The 18,812-nt window shown below is 44.9% G+C and overlaps 1 protein-coding gene across 2 annotated transcripts; it reads left to right on the top strand.

Moving 5' to 3' along the window:
* The first annotated feature begins 3,032 nt into the window (after positions 1-3,032).
* Positions 3,033-18,049, top strand: LOC125509363. Of its 2 annotated transcripts, XM_048674331.1 has the most exons (12): positions 3,044-3,930; positions 5,026-5,302; positions 5,473-5,658; positions 5,851-6,003; positions 6,426-6,974; positions 7,201-9,321; positions 9,615-9,778; positions 9,869-10,024; positions 15,724-15,958; positions 16,043-16,344; positions 16,866-17,485; positions 17,572-18,049. In XM_048674331.1, the coding sequence occupies exons 1-11, from the start codon at positions 3,170-3,172 to the stop codon at positions 17,158-17,160; spliced, it is 5,199 nt and encodes a 1,732-aa protein (XP_048530288.1). In that variant the 5' UTR covers positions 3,044-3,169; the 3' UTR covers positions 17,161-17,485; positions 17,572-18,049. The 2 variants fall into 2 exon arrangements, with proteins under 2 accessions (XP_048530289.1, XP_048530288.1); XM_048674332.1 differs by lacking the exons at positions 16,043-16,344; positions 16,866-17,485; positions 17,572-18,049 and having other exon boundaries at positions 3,033-3,930; positions 15,645-15,786.
* Positions 18,050-18,812: the final 763 nt, after the last annotated feature.

Genomic DNA, 18,812 nt, shown 5'->3' with positions numbered 1-18,812 from the left:
AGCTATCTTGACTTCCTTCTTGGTGTATGGTGCACATAGCTCCGTGTTCATTGCTGCTGTAACCTTGGGTGGCATGTGATTTAGTACAACTTTCATGTTTTGCACCCCTTCAGAGAGAAGGACCGATAAAAATCGTGAGCCAACGCCTTAAGCTCCCCAGGATCGGAAATCTCCACTCCCAACGAATTCTGGAGCGTCTTGATCATATTTTTCTTCCTCCTAAGACTGGCTCGAAGGTGATTTTTTTTGTTTTTGTCTCCCGCTGAAAGCCACTCAACTCTTGCTCTCTGATGCCACATAATTTCTTCTCTGTGATACATCTCTATCAACCTCTCGTTGATCTTGAGCTCTGCATGTGATGGGCCTGTCCTCAAGGGATCATTTTTAGTTCACCCAAAGATTTCTTCAAAGATTTTATCTCTTTTCTCACACTTCCAAACGTATCACGACTCCACCTTCCCAAGTCGCTTGCAAGGTTCTGTAGTTTCTGCCGCATCTCATGCCATAGGTTTCTGAATGGTAGACCATGTGCTCTAGACATCATGGTCTTTGAACGCTATTTTTGTTACACATGGGCTCCAACTTGGGCCACATGTCATATGGGCAACTGCTCGACAATTTTTTGTCCACTTAATTGGGCCTTACGGGGTATCATCTGGGAGACAAAATGCTCCTACATTGGGGCCATGTATGGGGAATCCTATTCCCTGCGTATCACGGGGGATATGGAGCAATCGCCTGCAATGGGCTGGCGCATTCCAACGTTGCCCCCAACAACTGATATTTATTCTTTGTCCAATTATCTGACGGTTTTATTTTGGTTTTTAAAATCATTTTTCTTTATCTTTTTCATTTTCTTTTTCTTTTTTTGAATTTGTAAATTTTTTGAAACTCATGAAATTTTCTAAAAATCACCAAAAATCGAATACATGATTGTTTAAAAAATTAACAAACAATTTTTAAATTCATGAATTGTTTTTACAGTTTTTGCGATAAAATTTCCACATTCGGGAACAATTTCTGAAATCTGGGGGATGATTTGCAATTTTGTGAATATTTTGTTAAATATAGGGAATAATTTTCCAATTAATGCACTTTTTGAAATTTGGAACATTTCAAAAATTCGTTATATTTCTTAAATCCAAGAACACTTTCACAAATTCGTGATCCTCTTTTGAAATAGGAACACTTATCCTAAATTCAGGACCATTTTTTTAATTTGAAATATTTTTAAATTCATGAATATTTTTAGAAAATTGGCACATTTTCCAAATTCATGAACATTTTTTGAAATCTGAGAACATTTTTGAAATTCATGATTTTTTTAATCTGAGAACATTTTTAAAATAAAATTTGAAATATTTTTCCAATTTTGTGAAGATTTTTCAAATTCGTGTTTTTAAATGAATTATTTTAATTTGGGTACATTTTTGAAAAATCCAGTACATTTGAAATCCAAAATTTCCAAATTCTTTGGTGGCGTGCATCCGACCGATCGCCAACCAACGGATGGACTCCGCCGCCGGCTCCAGACACACCTCCTCGTAGACTACATCAACCAGTGACCTCAATGCCTAGCTGCCTCATCATCTCCTCAAGATCACCATCCATCATCCCTGAATCAGCTGCCTCTGTCATCATGGGAACCTTAGAAGCGTCGGTTAGAAGATATCTCCAGCCACCCAACTCCCTGAGAAAACTACTCCCTCCATTCCAAATTACTCATCGTGGTTTTAGTTTAAATTTGTATTAAAACCACGACGAGTAATTTGGAACGGAGGAAGTAGTAGCCAAGGCCCGGCAGCGCTTTGAGGGCTCCCCTTTGTTAGCACGTCGCATGTAAAGCTTCACTGAGCCCTTGGTTGTAGTAATTCTGTTTTGTATGTAAAGCTCCGTATGTTTAGATTTATACCATGTTCGGCAATCCTCCATTCCTTCACTACAGAGCGGAGCGCCGTTCTAGCCGCTTTTCAAATTATAACTGCATGTCACTTTGCTCCGGAGCGGGAGGGAGTCCACGCATGCCCTTAATATCTTGCATCATAGGTAACTAAAAGAAGCTTCACCGGGAGCTTCAACTCTTACCGCTGAGATTAATGCACACGCCGCGAACGCTCACAGACAGTCCGGCTGACAGTGCGTGTGCCGTGATGAGCTACACGTATAAATAGATAACAACATACACATGTGTACATTTTCTTACATTGGCGGATGATGACGGTTCTAGAAATAAGTAGTGTCTTGCGAGTCAACCTATGATTGAGATGGTTAAGTGGACAGTGGTATCCCCAACCCATCAGGGTTTAAAATCCTGATGCTCGCATTATTCCTGAATTTATTTCAGAATTTCCGACGATGTGCTTTCAGTGGGAGGAGACGTTCCCGTCGACGACGAGGTACCTACGGTGACTTCGTAAATCTCAAGATAATGTGCCGGCTCAGTCTTTCAGAGGTGCTCATAGGGTAGGGTATGCATGTGTGCGTTTATAGGGATGAGCGTATGTGCGTGTATATGAGCGCTGTGTCTGTACTGATGTAAAAAAATTAGTGCCTTCGTTGCGGCTATTGTAGCTTTTTTTTTTAACATGCGGCTATTGTAGCTGCGAGTGAATCCCACCGTTTTGACCCTATAAAAATTAAAAGTTTATAAAACACATTCACTGTATAAAATGCACGGGAGGGACCAAAGACGCGCCGAGAAACCCCGGCTAGCCGCTCGAACGTTCCTCCCGTCTGTCCAGCCAGTCAGCCCCGCACGCACGGCACCGCATGCATGCCCGCCAGCGCTCGGCGCCACGCCCACGCGGTCGTTGCTCTCCACCGCCACATCCCTCCCCGCTCCCGCCCACGCCCACCAGAAGCCGCTCCTCGTGGCCCACGCAAGCCTCCTTCCCCGCCACCGTACGCGTAGCTCTCGGCCGACGGGGCCGCGCGCGCGCCAAGCCGCGACTAGGCCCCACGCACCAGCGACACGGACCCGTGGGCCCGCCCGCCCGCCGGTATAACGACGAACTGCCGGAGCTTTCCGCTCGAAAGGCCCAGGAGCCCTTTGCTTCCCGTCGACGTCCCGTCCTCCCCTTTTTTTCCCAATCCGGCTCCGCCTCTCCCCACCACCGCTTCCCTCGCCGCCCCCACTCCCCCACCCGCTTCCCCCGCAGGCCCTGCGCTGATGCTTCTCCGCCCGGCCCCCTCCCCGCCGCCGCCCCGCTTCCCCGCGGCCAGCAGGAGCGCCGCCCCCGCCACCGCGCCCTTCTTCCTCGTGCTGCGGCGCCGGCAGCGCCGGCGCCGCCACCGCCCGCACGCCCGCCTCCGCGCCTCCCTCTCCGACCTCCTCGCCAGCCTCCCGGCCTCGCTCGCGCTCGTCGGCCCCGCGGCTGCGGCCGCCGCGGCCGCCGTCGTATCCTCCATCGCCCCCCCGTCCTCCTACCTCCGGAGCGGCCTCCCTCCCCCCAGCTCCCCCGATCACGAGTCCGACGACGCCGCCGCCGCCGGCGAGTGGATCCTCTTCACCAGCCCGACGCCCTTCAACCGCTGCGTGCTGCTGCGGTGCCCGTCCGTGTCCTTCGAGGACGGGGGTGTGCTGCTCGACGGCATCAACGAGCGCCTGCTCACCCAGGACCGCCACTACGTCAACCTCAGCCGGGGCAGCATCCCCGCCGCGCCCGCCGGGCAGGGCACCGGCGAGGTGTCCTACCAGCGGCTCTGCATCCCCCTGGAGGACGGCGGGGTGATCGCGCTTGACTGGCCCGCTAATCTGGATCTGGACAAGGAGCATGGGCTCGATTCCACGGTGCTCCTCGTGCCCGGCACCCCCGAGGGCAGCATGGACAGGGGCATCGAGATGTTCGTGCTGGATGCGCTCAAGAATGGCTACTTCCCCATTGTCATGAACCCCAGAGGCTGCGGCGGATCACCGCTTACTACGCCAAGGTGAAGTTACTCACTATACCTCTTTCACAGTCTGCGATTCCGCACATTTAGCACGCATAGCATATCATTGTTGGAGTAAATTACTAGGCGTCAGAAGCAGTTCTCTATGCCCAATTTCCGGGCTATTATATCGCGGTGACAGAAACAGTGATTAAGAGTGAACTGTATGTATCTGGAAATTGCTATATTATTTGTTGCTTGGATCATATTTACAAACTTGAGTACTAAATTGACCAACATATATTCTAACAGGAAATAGCATATGCTTGCTGTCTGTACATAATTTTGAATTTTGGTACTCCCTTCTCCGAGACCCATAATATAAGATGTTACTACATCCAATATGTGAGTATATTGAATGATTGCTTACGGCTCTAGAAAACTTAAGTTTATGAGAGCCAAAACAGATCAGTAAGTGCAGCTTCAAAGCTGTAGGAAGTACTCCCTCCGTCCCATAATATAAGATGTTAATTACTACATCCAATATGTGAGTATATTGAATGTAATAAGATCTTATATTATGGGATGGAGGGAGTATTTTGTTATTGCAACGTGATATTGTCAAGTAAAGTTCAGCCAGTGTAGTGAAGCATAGTATTACTGTACTAGTTTCTTACCTGTTACTGCTGTTACTGTTATTTTATCGAGCCGTAAGCAATCATTTGTGATACTGAGAATTCTTGTAATCCGGAAACATCAGGGACCTCTAGTGATTGCTATGCCGTTGACTTAATTCACCCCTTCTATAGAGGAACATCATTGCAACACTGTACTCTGTTGATGGTTATACACAAGTTTTGATGCGTTGCAATCAGTGGCGGAGCTATGTTGGGGCAGGGGGGGGGGGGGGGGGGGGGGGGGGGGGGGGGGGGGGGGGGGGGGGGGGGCAGCCTTGGATGAATTTCTGAAGAATTTTTTTTAGGAAGTCTTAGATTAGAATGTTTTTAACATTTGCCCCCCCCCCCCCCCCCCCCCCCCCAAACACTGATGATTTGCGTTTCGACCCCCATTGATTTTCGGCTAGCTCCGCCACTGGTTGCAATGACATATATCTTGCCCAAAATTGTAGCTCTTCTAAACAAACTTCTTCTGTAGGTTATTTACAGCAGCTGACAGTGATGACATCTGCACAACGATCCGCTTTATAAACAGCAAAAGGCCATGGACGACAATAATGGGTGTTGGGTGGGGTTATGGTGCCAATATGCTGACAAAGTACCTTGTGGAAGCTGGAGAGTCTACTCCTCTTACGGCTGCTGTTTGTATTGACAATCCTTTTGACCTACAGGAAGCAACAAGAACATTTCCTCATAATATCGCTCTTGATCAAAAGCTCACAGCTGGCTTGGTTGATATTCTGCGTGCGAATAAGGTTGTGACCCCACACTAGTAGTGTCTCCTTTCCACATCTTGTAAACAGAGCAATAGCGTAAGCTGTGCATGTTAAATAACTTGACCAACCAGCTGCCCCTGAGATGGCCTGCATTTGCAAGCAGTCTTTCTTCTCCAGAGTAGGACATTTAGTCTGTTTTATTGTTTCAGGAACTCTTTCAAGGAAAGGATAAAGACTTTGATGTCCAAAAGGCTTTATCGGCGAACTGTTTGCGTGACTTTGATGGAGCAATATCCATGGTTTCACATGGGTTTGCTAATGTTGATGACTTCTATTCGGAAAATAGCGTGAGGCCTTCAGTTGCCAGTTTGAAAATACCTGTTCTCTTTATACAGGTATAAGCCTAATGTTCTTTTTAATCAGTCTAATGTTCTTTCGAATCAGTCTAATGTTCTTTTTGAAATTTTTATATCAATCCAATGTTAGGATATGTGAATGTATTAACTCCCAGATTATGCTAAAATCCAGCTACATGCTCTGTCAATACTGCCTTTCTGGTTATCTAACTTCGAAGCCATATCTTGCAGAGTGATGATGGGACTGTGCCACTTATGTCAGTACCGCGTAGTTCAATATCAGAAAATCCTTTTACCAGCCTTCTCCTTTGTTCTTGTGTACACTCAACTGGATTCACCTTTGAGAGATACACTGAATTATGGTGCCAGAATCTTACCCTAGAGGTAAACATTGCCATTTTTTATTTTGACTCCAATAGAGACATTTTTGTACCACCTCAAAGAAGAGTATATTTTATCTTCAACGTGATCTCTAATCCAGCTCCCTGCTGTTGAAGGTTTCCACATAAAAAACAACAAAACGTGTGTGCTTTGTGTGTGGGCACGCACACGTGCATGCTTACTCATAATGTGTTAGCTGACTCTCTTGAGACTGCTTTATCCCTTTTCTTTGGTCTACTAGTGTTTATTTAACTTCTTATTTAGATGCATGAGTTGATCCATTTTAAGTGATGGCACCAAACTCTTTTGCTTGCAGTCCCCATGGTATTTAGCATTCTTATGGATCGCTTCTGCAATTACTTACTTCATGTTGTCATGTTGCTCATTTCAGCTGTCACGTTAAATTGGTCTTTGGGTTTATGCAGTGGTTGTCAGCAGTGGAGTTTGCTCTTCTTAAGGGTCGTCATCCGCTTATCAAAGATGTGGATATCACCGTTAACCCATCCAAAGGTCTAGCATTCACCGTACCTCAACCGAATGATAATAAGGTCCCCAAAGAGGACAATTTTCATGAGCAAGCTCAGTTTTTTCTCTCTAATAATTTTCCCCATGGAATAAATGGGCTGCTCAATGATTCTGCAAATGGATATTCTGGTGCTCAAAATAGCAAAAATGGCCTGTTAAAAGATAATGGTGATATAGGCAGAATAATCAAAGAGGCTGATGAACAGGAGCCAGAAGAGATTCCTGAAGATATTGAAAAAGGTCATGTATCTGGTGCTCAAAATAGCAAAAATGGGCTGTTAAAAGATAATGGTGATGTAGGCAGGATAATCAAAGAGGCTGATGAAGAGGAGCCAGAAGAGATTCCTGAAGATGTTGAAAAAGGTCATGTACTACAATCAGCAGGTCTTGTGATGAATATGCTGGATGCTACAATGCCTGGCACTCTGGATGATGATCAAAAGAACAAGGTATAGTAGATCTAGATAATATTCTCTGTTGAGTCAAATTTCTCCATGCCTTATAGTATTCCATTTCCAAGGTCATAGGCCAATCATGGGAGGTTATTTTCTGTTCATCGTGTAATTTATGATGCTTATGGAAGCACTGAGTTTTAAATAGGAAAACTCAAATTTTCTTGCTGTAGTCTTGTGAGAAATGCGTCAAGCTGCTTACATGTTTCTTTCTTGCCATAAGGTTCTGGTGGCAGTAGAACAAGGTGAATCTCTTGTAAAAGCTCTAGAAGAAGCTGTACCTGAAGATGTGCGTGAAAAGCTTACGTCGTCTGTGACTGAAATTTTACAATCTAAACGACACAATTTCAATTTGGATGCATTGAAGCGCGGCTGGACCAATGCAAGATCAACCACCAAGACTGTTGTCCAAGAAAAGGTCAAAGAGTCAGACCATGAGAGTGGAGCTAAGGATGCCAAAATTCTTGACCAGAACAGGAGTGTTACATCCATTGGTGAGGGAGACCAAAAAGAGACTAATCTGACCTCAAACGACAACAATTCTGCTGATGGTATCGATTTATCACAAGCAAAGCCTGTAGGAACTGGAATCGAAATGGGAAGTGAACAGACTCAACTCGATAAATCTGAGAAAGATAACTCTGGAGTGAATGAAAGCAGTGAAGAGAAGCAAGAGGCCGATCAGGGCAGTGTAACAGAACCAAAGCATCTTTCCAATGATCCATCAACAGCCAACTCAAAAGGAACTCCCAGGGAGCAAGTGCAGTCGGCAGATGTTACAGCAGAGCAGAATCCACAGTCCAATATGGTAGACAAGGAAGTTGATGTAGTTCATGCCAATGAAGATACGGTTGCACTTAATGTTGTTGATCAGAGCACACAAATCTCTAAAACAGAAGAATCTAAACATCCGTCAGTTAATAATGTGAGACAGGCATTGGATGCCTTAACTGATTTTGATGACTCGACTCAAATGGCTGTCAATAGTGTGTTCGGAGTTATTGAAAATATGATTGACCAGTTTCAAAAGCACAAGGACTCTGAGGACAGGGAGAATTCTGCTGGAGCCACCGATAAACCTCCTGTTGATGAGACAAAGTCTGATGTGATGGTGGATGTGGACAATGAGTTAAGTGGAAAGGACAAAAATCCATCATCATCTGGTGAATCACAACATAATACTTCTGTTAAAGCTCGTTCAATCATGTCTGAAGATCATAATTTTAGTGAGAAAAAATCTGATTTGAACACTGTCCCACCTTCGAAAGGAAAAATCAGAAATTCTCAAAGAAATATACCTGGAAATGATGTTGATGGTGATGTTGCAAAGATAGTGAGTGGCTCACCTGATTACTTGTTGGACGTAGCTGCCAGTTCTTATTTGAAGGTGCAGTATGCTTTGTACCTTCATGAATATCTTACAAGGCAACTGCAACTTGAGTCACCAGATTTGAACTCGGCAACTGATCTTTTCCTTGATCCGCAAGAGGGTAAATGGAAACTAGCAGATCAAATGGACAATGTGCAAGGTGACATTTCTATATCTGGAAAATATAGCTTCGTTAATGAAGGGATCAAGCATGCAGATTCCTCCCAAGCTCCACCTAGGACAGGCAATGTTATTTTGCCACCATACTCAGCTCTGCGAAATTTTGCAGACTCTGAAACCAAAAGGAAGGTAATTGAGAAGTTGCCTGGTAATGCTTTGAGACAGACACTCACATACTTTATTAGTGATGAGTTAACAAATACTCTCAAAACTGAAGTTGGTCGCAGACTGGGGATAACAAAAGCTGAGAAACTTCAAAGAAGTCTTGCACATGATGTAGAACGACTCGCTACTCAAGTTTCTAGAACTATTGTCCATGACTCTGAGTTATACAGAGCAACATCTGTGCAGAGGAATCCAACGACTGTGAAATTTGGTGTGGTCCATGGCGAAAATGTTGTTGAAGCTGTATCAACTGCAGTTCTGCAATCTCATGATCTGAGGAAGGTTCTTCCAGTGGGTGTGATAGTTGGCGTAACTTTAGCGTCCTTGAGAAACTACTTCCATGTTGGTGTCTCTAAGCATGACAACCTTACAAAAGCTGCGGTCAAGTCAGGAATTTTGGATGAGGATCTTATTGTTCAGGATGCTGACGAAGGAAATATGGATAATCTTTCCACACAGAAAGAGGCAAATGCTGATCTTTGCACACAAAAAGAAGCAAATACAGATTATTATATCGAAAAACCCGGTGAGCACAAGCAACAGGAGATAACAAAGTCAGATGGTAAAGGCATGATGGTTGGGGCTGTAACGGCTGCCCTAGGTGCTTCTGCATTCGTAGCACATCATCAAGTAAGCAAATAATGCCATGTTGTTTCATTTTTGTTCATAATTAAGCTGGATGGAAATAAAACACATGGATACTGGAGTCCGGCTCAGCCTTTTGTTTGAACATAGTCCAAATATCTGTAGTATTAGGTACTAGTTCTCATTGATCAGTTGTCACAAGTTCAAGAGTGCACAAAGGTTGTTCCTTATAGTGCGTTCCATGTTGCATATTTGAGTTATTCTTGATTCCTAATTATTATTGTTGAAATATTCTGTTAATTATTCATTCTAACAATACAGATTTTTTTATATCTCAGCAAAAGAATGCTGAAGAGCATGATAGCAGCACACAGCATAATCTTGACGACACTGAACTGGAAAAGAGCCAGAACAACTTAGTGAGAAGCTTTGCTGAGAAAGCCATGTCTGTTGCAGCTCCGGTGGTACCCAAGAAGGGTGGTGGTGAACTTGATCACGATAGGTCTGTTTAATGTTGCCATTGCATTTATCATCTTTATTCTCTCTTTGTTGTCTTGTGAATACCCTTACCATGTCTGTCTTTTGGCAACAGGCTCGTTGCTGTTCTAGCTGAACTAGGGCAAAGAGGTGGAATTTTGAAATTTGTGGGGAAACTTGCTCTGCTCTGGGGAGGTATTCGTGGTGCTTTGAGCTTGACTGACAGGCTCATCTTGTTCTTACGTATCAGTGAACGTAACTTATTTCAGAGGTTAGTTCTTCCAACTTATAATTTTCTCCAGAAATATATGCAGATAGAGAAGAAACATAAATTCAAATGTCATATATCATCAATAGATTATGTTAGCAGGATATGGAAGTTTTAAAATGGCTGGCAGGATGCCCCTGGGTCGCATTGAATTTTGAATCAGCAAACCATAAGTTCCGATCATTTTTTAGTTTCCTACACTACATCAATCACCTTGTAGAACTAGTTGCAAGTTTGCGACATGATAACACCATAAGTTTCATATATCAGCATAGCCTTATTTTGTAAGCATCACGAGTGTTATCAATGAATGGCTCGTTCTGTACTGTAGCGGTTAGATGAACAATGGTTTGTGTGCGACTTGCGGTAAACGTCTTGCCTTTCCTGGCAGACGTGTTGCGTGTTATATAGCGGGGTTGCGAGCCCAAATACGCGTACAAGTTGGTTAGGAGATTACATCTTGGAAAGGAAGAAAAGCTAGAGATAAAGAAGATAAAGATTACAAGATACTTATCTAACTAACTACTCCTGGTGAACTTCTCCTTGTACACGCAAGGCATGTGCAATATTATCATCATGTTTGACACCCTCCCTTAATCACAACTTCATTAGGTTGAGATTATGCTTGAAGTCTTCAAAACTTCTTGTAGGCAAAGCTTTGGTAAAGCCATCAGCAACTTGGTCTTGAGAATGAATAAACCGAATATCCAAAAGCTTATTTGCAACTCTTTCTCGAACAAAGTGAAAATCTATTTCAATGTGCTTGGTCCTAGCATGAAAGACTGGATTTGCTGACAAATAGGTGGCACCTAAATTATCACACCACAGACATGGAGCTCTAGTGCTTTTTATACCTAGTTCCTTTAAAATTGATTGCACCCATATGATCTCTGCTGTTGCATTAGCCAATGCTTTGTATTCTGCCTCTGTACTGGACCTTGAAACTGTGGCTTGCTTTCTTGCACTCCAAGATATCAAATTTGGTCCGAGGAATACCGCAAAACCACCAGTTGAGCGTCTATCATCTAAACACCCAGCCCAGTCTGAGTCAGAAAAGGCACTGACAAGTGCAGAGGATGACTTGCTGAAGTTTAGGCCAATGTTCAATGTGTTTTTCACATATCTTACTATACGTTTTGCAGCAGTCATGTGAACAGTGGTAGGTGCATGAAGAAACTGACATACTTTATTGACAGCAAAAGAAATATCTGGTCTAGTCAATGTTAAGTATTGAAGTGCACCTACCAGGCTCCTGTATTTTGTACTATTTTCTGAATTCAGATGCTCTCCTTCAACAAGAGACAATTTTTCTGTTCTAGACAAAGGAGTAGGTGCAGACTTACAACTTTGCAATTTTTACCAAGTCTGTTGCATACTTTTCTTGAGAGAGGTGAAGACCATTCTTGTGTTGTTTGACCTCAATACCAAGAAAGTAGTGTAGATCTCCTAGATCCTTTAGAGCAAACTCTGCACTTAAATCCTTCGACAATGCTGTTATTGCTTCATCAGATGAACTTGTTACAATTATATCATCAACATAAATGAGAACAAATATGGATATTCTTGACTTGTTATAGATAAATAACAAAGTGTCAGACTTTGAAGGAACAAAACCAAGTGTTTGCATCTTTTTACTGAGGCGAGAATACCATGCTCTTGGAGCCTGTTTCAACCCATACAAGGCCTTGTCAAGTTTGCACACATGAAGTGGTGCCTGTGCATTTACAAACCCAGGAGGTTGTTTCATGTAAACCTCTTCTTCCAGAACACCATGGAGGAACGCGTTCTGAACATCTAGCTGTCGTAGACTCCATCCCCTAGACACAACAATGGACAAGACAAGGCGTATGGTAGCAGCTTTAACAACCGGACTAAATGTGTCCTCATAGTCAATACCATACCTTTGTTTGAACCCCTTTGCAACGAGTCTAGCTTTGTAATGATCAATGGTTCCATCAGCTTTTCTTTTTATCCTAAAGACCCACTTACAGTCAATAAGATTTTTACCTTTTCTTGAAGGGGCCAAGTGCCATGTTTTATTTTTCCTTAGTGCCACAATTTCATCATGCATTGCCTTTCTCCAATTAGCATCTCCAAGTGCTTCTTCAAGAGTGTTGGGTTCTCCTGGTTCACCTGTTGAACAAATCATTCCATGTTTTGTAATATGTTTATAATCAATAGGTTTAATTTTGCCTTGCTGTAGCCGTGTGCGACGTGGAGCAGTAGCAGGAGCCGCTACAGAGAGCCCCGGCACAGAGGATCCCACGCCTGGATCAGCCTGATCCCCCCCCCTCGATCCCAAGGAGGATCCGGACGCAGCTCGAGAACTGGTGGTGTCGGCAGCGTCAGGTTGATCGGGATCTTCTGCGGTCGTCTGCTGCGGCGCAAGCGGCAAACCAGCCACAGAAGATCTGGGCCGAGCCGCATCATCATTGCCTCGTGATTGCCCGGGCCCGGCCTCGTCAGGATCTGTCCCCGCCTCAGCCCGGCGAGTCGCTGCCCGCCGCTTGTAGACGACTGGTTGGGCCTCAGGCCGCACGCGGCCCAGGCCAGCGCCAGCCTGCCATCTGCTGGACGGTGATTGGTGCGGACGAGGGGAGTCACCGTGGCCATCCGATTCAGCGCGCCCACCTGCGGCTGTCGCAGCAGATTCGCTGCAAGGCACCGATCCCGAGGGGGATTCGCTGCACGGCAGCACCTGGGCAGATCCCGAGGGAGATTTGCTCCCCAGCTCAGGGCACATAAAATATGGATCTGCTGCCGTATTTTCTTCACCATTTGCGACGATTTCTTCACGAATTTTTGCTGCATCACCACAAGACTCATAAAGGCTATTAGTAGTAGGGTTAGTCATATGATCATCACAATTATTAATGCCCCCTTGATCATAGCCAGAGAGGTGAGGTGGTAAAAGCAAGATTTCCTTGCGTAAGAGAGCTCCGGCATTGGGATGTAGATGAGCGAAAGGAAATTTGGTCTCATCGAACACGACATCACGTGAGATGTAAACCCGTCCGGTGGAGATGTCAAGGCACTTGACACCTTTGTGCTGGGCACTATAGCCAAGAAACGCACATTGTTTGGACCTATACATGAGCTTGCGGTTATTGTACGGACGGAGATTTGGCCAACAGGCACATCCAAAAACACGAAGAGATGTGTAGTCTGGTTTGACATGGAGGAGGCGTTCCATAGGGGTTTCATTATTGATGACACGGCTAGGAAGCATGTTGATGATATGGACAGCTGTAAGAAACGCCTCGTCCCAAAATTTGAGGGGCATGGACGCCCCTGCTAGAAGAGCTAAACCGACCTCAACTATGTGCCTATGCTTGCGTTCGGCCGACCCGTTTTGTTGATGAGTGTGTGGGCATGACACATGGTGGGATATGCCTATATTTTGGAAGAAGGAATTGAGTTTCTCGTATTCCCCTCCCCAATCGGATTGGACAGCTATAATTTTGCTGTCAAACTTCCTTTCAACAAGTGCTTGGAAGTTTTTAAACACTTGAAACACATCGGACCTTTTTTTAAGGAGATAGATCCATGAGAACTTGCTGTAGTCATCGATGAAACTCACATAGTAGGCAGAGGAGGGAGCAGGCCCCCACACATCAGAGAAAATCAGTTGCAAAGGCTTAGTGGAGACACTAGTAGATATGGGATATGGTAATTGATGACTTTTGGCACACTGACATGAATCACAAATAGTTTCAATATTTCGCTCACCAACAAACGGGAGCTTATTTTTCCTAAGTAACTTTTCAACTAAGGAAAAAGAGGCATGTCCTAGACGATCGTGCCACCGTGTGGACGAAAGCTTGATAGCACCACAAGCTTGTTTATTGGATCTTCTGAACTCCGGAATCAACGGGTAGAGCCCTCGAACGCATCTACCTCGATAAAGAACTTTCCTCGTGGCCTGATCCTTGATCAAAAAGAAATAAGGATGAAACTCGAGAAAAACATGATTGTCAATGGCGATTCTATGAACAGACAGAAGATTTTTGTGGGCACTAGGAACATGCAAGATTCTTTTGAGATGTATTTTGCGACTAGGGGTATTAATAATTGAATGACCAATGTGACGAATACCCATACCTTCACCACTGGCCGTATGGATTTGATCCTTGCCACGATATTTTTCCTTCATGGTGACTTTCTCAAGCTCGTTGGTGATGTGGTTTGTGGCACCACTGTCAACATACCAGTTTGTGTCGATCCCATAGGAGCCATCGGCAGCCGCAGCCACCTTTTCTTCGTCTTGTGAGGAGTCACCATCATCCTCTTCGTAGCGGTACCAACAATCCTTCGCTGTGTGACCGGGCTTGCCACAAATTTGGCAGCAAGGTAAGTCCGGACGGGATCTGTTGGAGCTGCCGCCACGACGCCCTTTTGCGCTGCCGGAGCGCCCGCCGCCACGAGCGTTGTTGGAGTAGCCGTCACTGCCGCCGGATCCGAACCTCCCCTTGCCACGAGAGGAGGCACGAGAGCGAGAGCCACCGCTGCGGCCTCTGGAGGCGGAGTTTGCCGACGACTTGAAGCCGCCGCCGGAGCCGTTGTACTGCGCCATGCGTTGATCAAAATTACTGAGCATGGAAAAGAGTTCATCAAGTGTTACCGGAGTGACGCGGGCGTCCAGGGCAGAAATGAGGGGCTGGTAGTCCTGGTCTAGCCCATGGATGATGTAGGACATGAGTTCATCGTCCTGGATGGGTTTGCCCGCTGCGGCGAGCTCATCGGCGAGGCCCCTCATGGCGGCGAAGTAGGCGGCCACCGATTGGTTGCCCTTCTGCGCATTGATCAGCGCTGTACGGATGTTGTTGACGCGGCTGAGTGACTGCGACGAGAACATGCTCTCCAGCGCCACCCAGAGTTCCCTCGCCGTGGTGATCGCGGTCACCGTGACGAGCACCTCCTTTGAGAGGTTTTGGAGCAGGTATCCCAGGACCTGCTGGTCCTCCCTCACCCAAATTGGATGAAGAGGATTTGGCCCCTCGGTTTCCTTCCCAGCAGCATCTTTGGTGATGTGGGTTTTGGCCGGCTCGGTGGACGTGCCGTCGACGTAGTGGAAGACGCCGGCGCCCCGCAGTTGCGGCGTGATCTGTGTCCGCCATAGGATGTAGTTGGTGCGGGAGAGTTTCTCCGTTACTCCACCGCTGAGCGACTACTGGGAGGAGGAGGAGGAGGAAGACATGGCTGCGCACGGAGATGGGATAGCTAGGGTTTAGTGGAAGAAGATTGCTCTGTATACCATGTGCGACTTGCGGTAAACGTCTTGCCTTTCCTGGCAGACGTGTTGCGTGTTATATAGCAGGGTTGCGAGCCCAAATACGCGTACAAGTTGGTTAGGAGATTACATCTTGGAAAGGAAGAAAAGCTAGAGATAAAGAAGATAAAGATTACAAGATACTTATCTAACTAACTACTCCTGGTGAACTTCTCCTTGTACACGCAAGGCATGCGCAATATTATCATCATGTTTGACAGTTTCATTAATTTTTTTCTTACTGCAAGTGTACTATGAAATCAGGAATACTGAACCCACCCCTTCATATATTATGGTGGTGGATTTTCTGCTGATTAGACATGTTAGTTACCCCCTCTATTATCTGCTGATCAGGAATACAGAGGGAGTGTACATTTTCATGGTAATGTCTTATTATCATGCTGTGCTTAACTCGCCCTTATCAAATTCATAGGATCATGGGATTTTCCTTCATGGTACTTGTTCTATGGTCTCCTGTTGTGATTCCTTTACTGCCAACTCTTGTTCAAAGCTGGACAATAAGCGCTTCAACAGGAATTGTTGGGGATGCTTGCATTGTTGGTCTGTATGTCTCTATAATGATACTTGTAATGCTATGGGGAAAAAGAATACGTGGCTATGAGAATCCAGTTGAGCAATATGGGATGAATCTTGCATCTTCATCAAGGGTATGATCATTGCTTAGTCTCGTGTGCAAATATCTGTCAAATGTTCCTGGCACATTAACATGACAACTAAACCTTTGATTGCAGCTGCAAGAATTTTTCCAAGGTCTTGTCGGAGGCGTGTCTGTCGTTTGGCTGGTGCATTCGATAAGCATTTTACTTGGCTTTGCAACTTTTCGAGAAGGGACGCCTTCGTTCTTACCATTTGATCTTCTCAAATCTTCAAGAAATGTATTGTTGCCAGCTCTTAGAGGGTTTATCACAGCAACTAGCATTTCTGTGGTGGAAGAAGTGGTTTTCAGATCATGGCTTCCAGAAGAAGTTGCAGTTGATCTTGGTTACTACAATGCTATTCTGATGTCTGGAGTTGCTTTTTCTCTGATTCACCGGTAATATCCAGTCGAGCCACCATCCCTTCTGTTATTTCACTACTTAATTTTTCAGCACATGGTTCATGTTACTACTGGTAGTTCTCATGGCGATCGTAATTAAATTTGGGATCTAAAACCCATGAGCAGCTGAGCGTGATTTGGGGGGCAATCATTAAAACCCGTGAGCAACTGAGCGGCGTGGTTCCGCAGACGTTACTGTAGTGGGGTGGGTGTGGGAACTGGGTGAAGGACACAAGCAGGGGAGGGGAGTGGCAGAAAATGGGATGGATTGAGTACAGTTTTTTTTAAAGAAATTGGTCTATGGTTAGTCGAACATAGAAGTGCCTAGCAATCCTACAAAATAAAGCTTGCTACAGATTAGGACCTTTCTGTAGCAACCTTGAAAAATGTTTATAATATAAAGTGATTTAAGGTGCAACAGTTGTGTGGGTTGATTTATATTATTTTTTTGCACCAAGCATGATCTGTTGTGAGACCAAGTAATAAAAGGTGTTAACATTTTTACAAATGAATGGCAGGTCTCTACCTTCAGTACCAGGCTTCGTGCTACTTTCCCTGGTGCTTTTTGGGCTTAAGCAAAGAACGCAAGGGAATCTCGCTGCACCAATTGGCCTGCGATCTGGAATTATGACTGCTAGTTATCTCACACAAACCACTCGCATTATTGCATTCAAACCTGAAACTCCATTCTGGATGATTAGTACCTATCATCTTCATCCGTTTGATGGTGCGGTTGGCTTAAGTATTTGTGCGTTACTTGCGATCCTTTTCTTCCCTCAAAGACCTGTTCAGAAGGATACATCTGTGTCATGAGAATTGGGAGGACCCACAAAAGTACTCTTTGAGGCCAGTTTCAACAAGATATCACGGCTGCACAAAACGTGAGCACCGAAGGGCTGCTCCAGTGTATACTATGTTAGCTCACACTAACGCACTGTAACGTGCTCGAAAAAGAGCACCCAGCTAGCTGCTTGATTACACCGAGGGGTGCTGCCGATGGATTGGAGCTGTGGGGGTTTCATACCCTTACCAAATTTGTATACTAGTTTCTGGACTCTTGACGGATGAACTCTGTTATCGGTCGTGGTAACAACAAAAACTCCGAGCAGGAATGATTTGTTTCGTTCATCATTATAAGGTATGTATGTTTTAACTGCAATTATACTTTGTTTCCTGTCTGCTAAATTATTAACTCGGCTCTGTTCAATGTCATTGCGAATGCAGGTGGGGCAGTGTCGTATAAACTACCCAGGAAGCTGGATATATCTTGGAGAGAAACTAGCAGATATCATAATGTGAAGTCAATACTTGCGCCATTTGGTGGATTATGTGTGCTGACTGCCTTAACTTCTTTTAGAGATACTTCATGCTGACTAATAGGTGTATAGGTTTGTTCTTAGATCTAATTAAGCCTCCTTTTGATATTTCGGAACACAAGCATGTCCAAGTTTTGGGGTAGAAAATTTTGACAGCATATACTGTATGTAGAAGATAGTCACATGCCAGAGTTAGCTGATACAGTACATCATACACAGTTGTGTATCTTCCTCGATGACAGAATCTCACTGACTGTAAGGTTCAGTGCAAGTATAATGTTGCCTATATGTATAGAAGAATCCGTTGAGACCCACAAAGAGAAACAGCCATTTTGTACTATGTGTGATATTTGCATAATAATGTAATACTTTGCCTCGACTTCTCACATAGGCTCCAACGCACGTCGCACGGGTCGATTCCTCGGGGCTTGGAGCAAGAACCTTTTGTAAAAGCTTCAGCTTCACATGGCTTCAAGGCCATTCTTCATTTTGACCCGGCAATGAGACACTTCCTACTATCACCGGAAGAGAGACATTCGGACACTTTGAGGGAGATGCTAGCACAAGATTTTACCGTACAAATGCAAGAAGGCGGAAGAACTTCATCCATGGATTGAGGCGTCATAATGGTTGGTGACATCGCACAACGGTGATGGAGAGATCAAGGAAGAAGCAGCGTCCTTGTATTAATAACCTTCATCTAGGGAGATTTTCCACATCCACAGCGATCAAGAAAGAAGCAGCGTCCTTGTATTAATAACCTTCACCTAGGGAGATTTTCCCCCATCCACGCAAATGCAAGAAGGCGGAAGTACTTCATCCATGGACTGTCGATTGTGGCATGAAAATGGTCGATGACATTGCACAAGGAAAAGGGAACCATGAAAGCAATCATGGGGAGGGTTATCTCTCACTGGACTAATTTCAATTGGAAGGTTCTAAACATCATGGGTATCCTTGATGGCATTGACAACCTTTTAACGAATTCTTGCGGCATAAGCAATTACCCTCTCATAAGGCATTGAGTTAGATGGCTTCATTGTGGAGTTCCTTAAATCTTGTAAGGACATCATCAAAGTTGTAATGATGCACATCATTAACCATTTCTCAGACCTCCATGTGGTTCATTTCTAGTGGTTTACTACCTGA

This window comes from Triticum urartu, chromosome 5 (genome assembly GCF_003073215.2).
Source record: "Triticum urartu cultivar G1812 chromosome 5, Tu2.1, whole genome shotgun sequence".
Lineage (NCBI taxonomy): Eukaryota > Viridiplantae > Streptophyta > Magnoliopsida > Poales > Poaceae > Triticum > Triticum urartu.
Note: the sequence above shows the minus strand (reverse complement) of the source record. Positions and strands in the feature narration are given on the sequence as shown.

Coding starts and splice junctions, on each gene's coding strand:
- LOC125509363 (XM_048674331.1), top strand. CDS start 3,170: ATGCTTCTCCGCCCGGCCCCCTCCCCGCCGCCGCCCCGCTTCCCCGCG. Junction 9,779..9,868: donor GGTGAACTTGATCACGATAG/GTCTGTTTAATG, acceptor TTTTGGCAACAG/GCTCGTTGCTGTTCTAGCTG. Junction 10,025..15,723: donor GAACGTAACTTATTTCAGAG/GTTAGTTCTTCC, acceptor TCAAATTCATAG/GATCATGGGATTTTCCTTCA.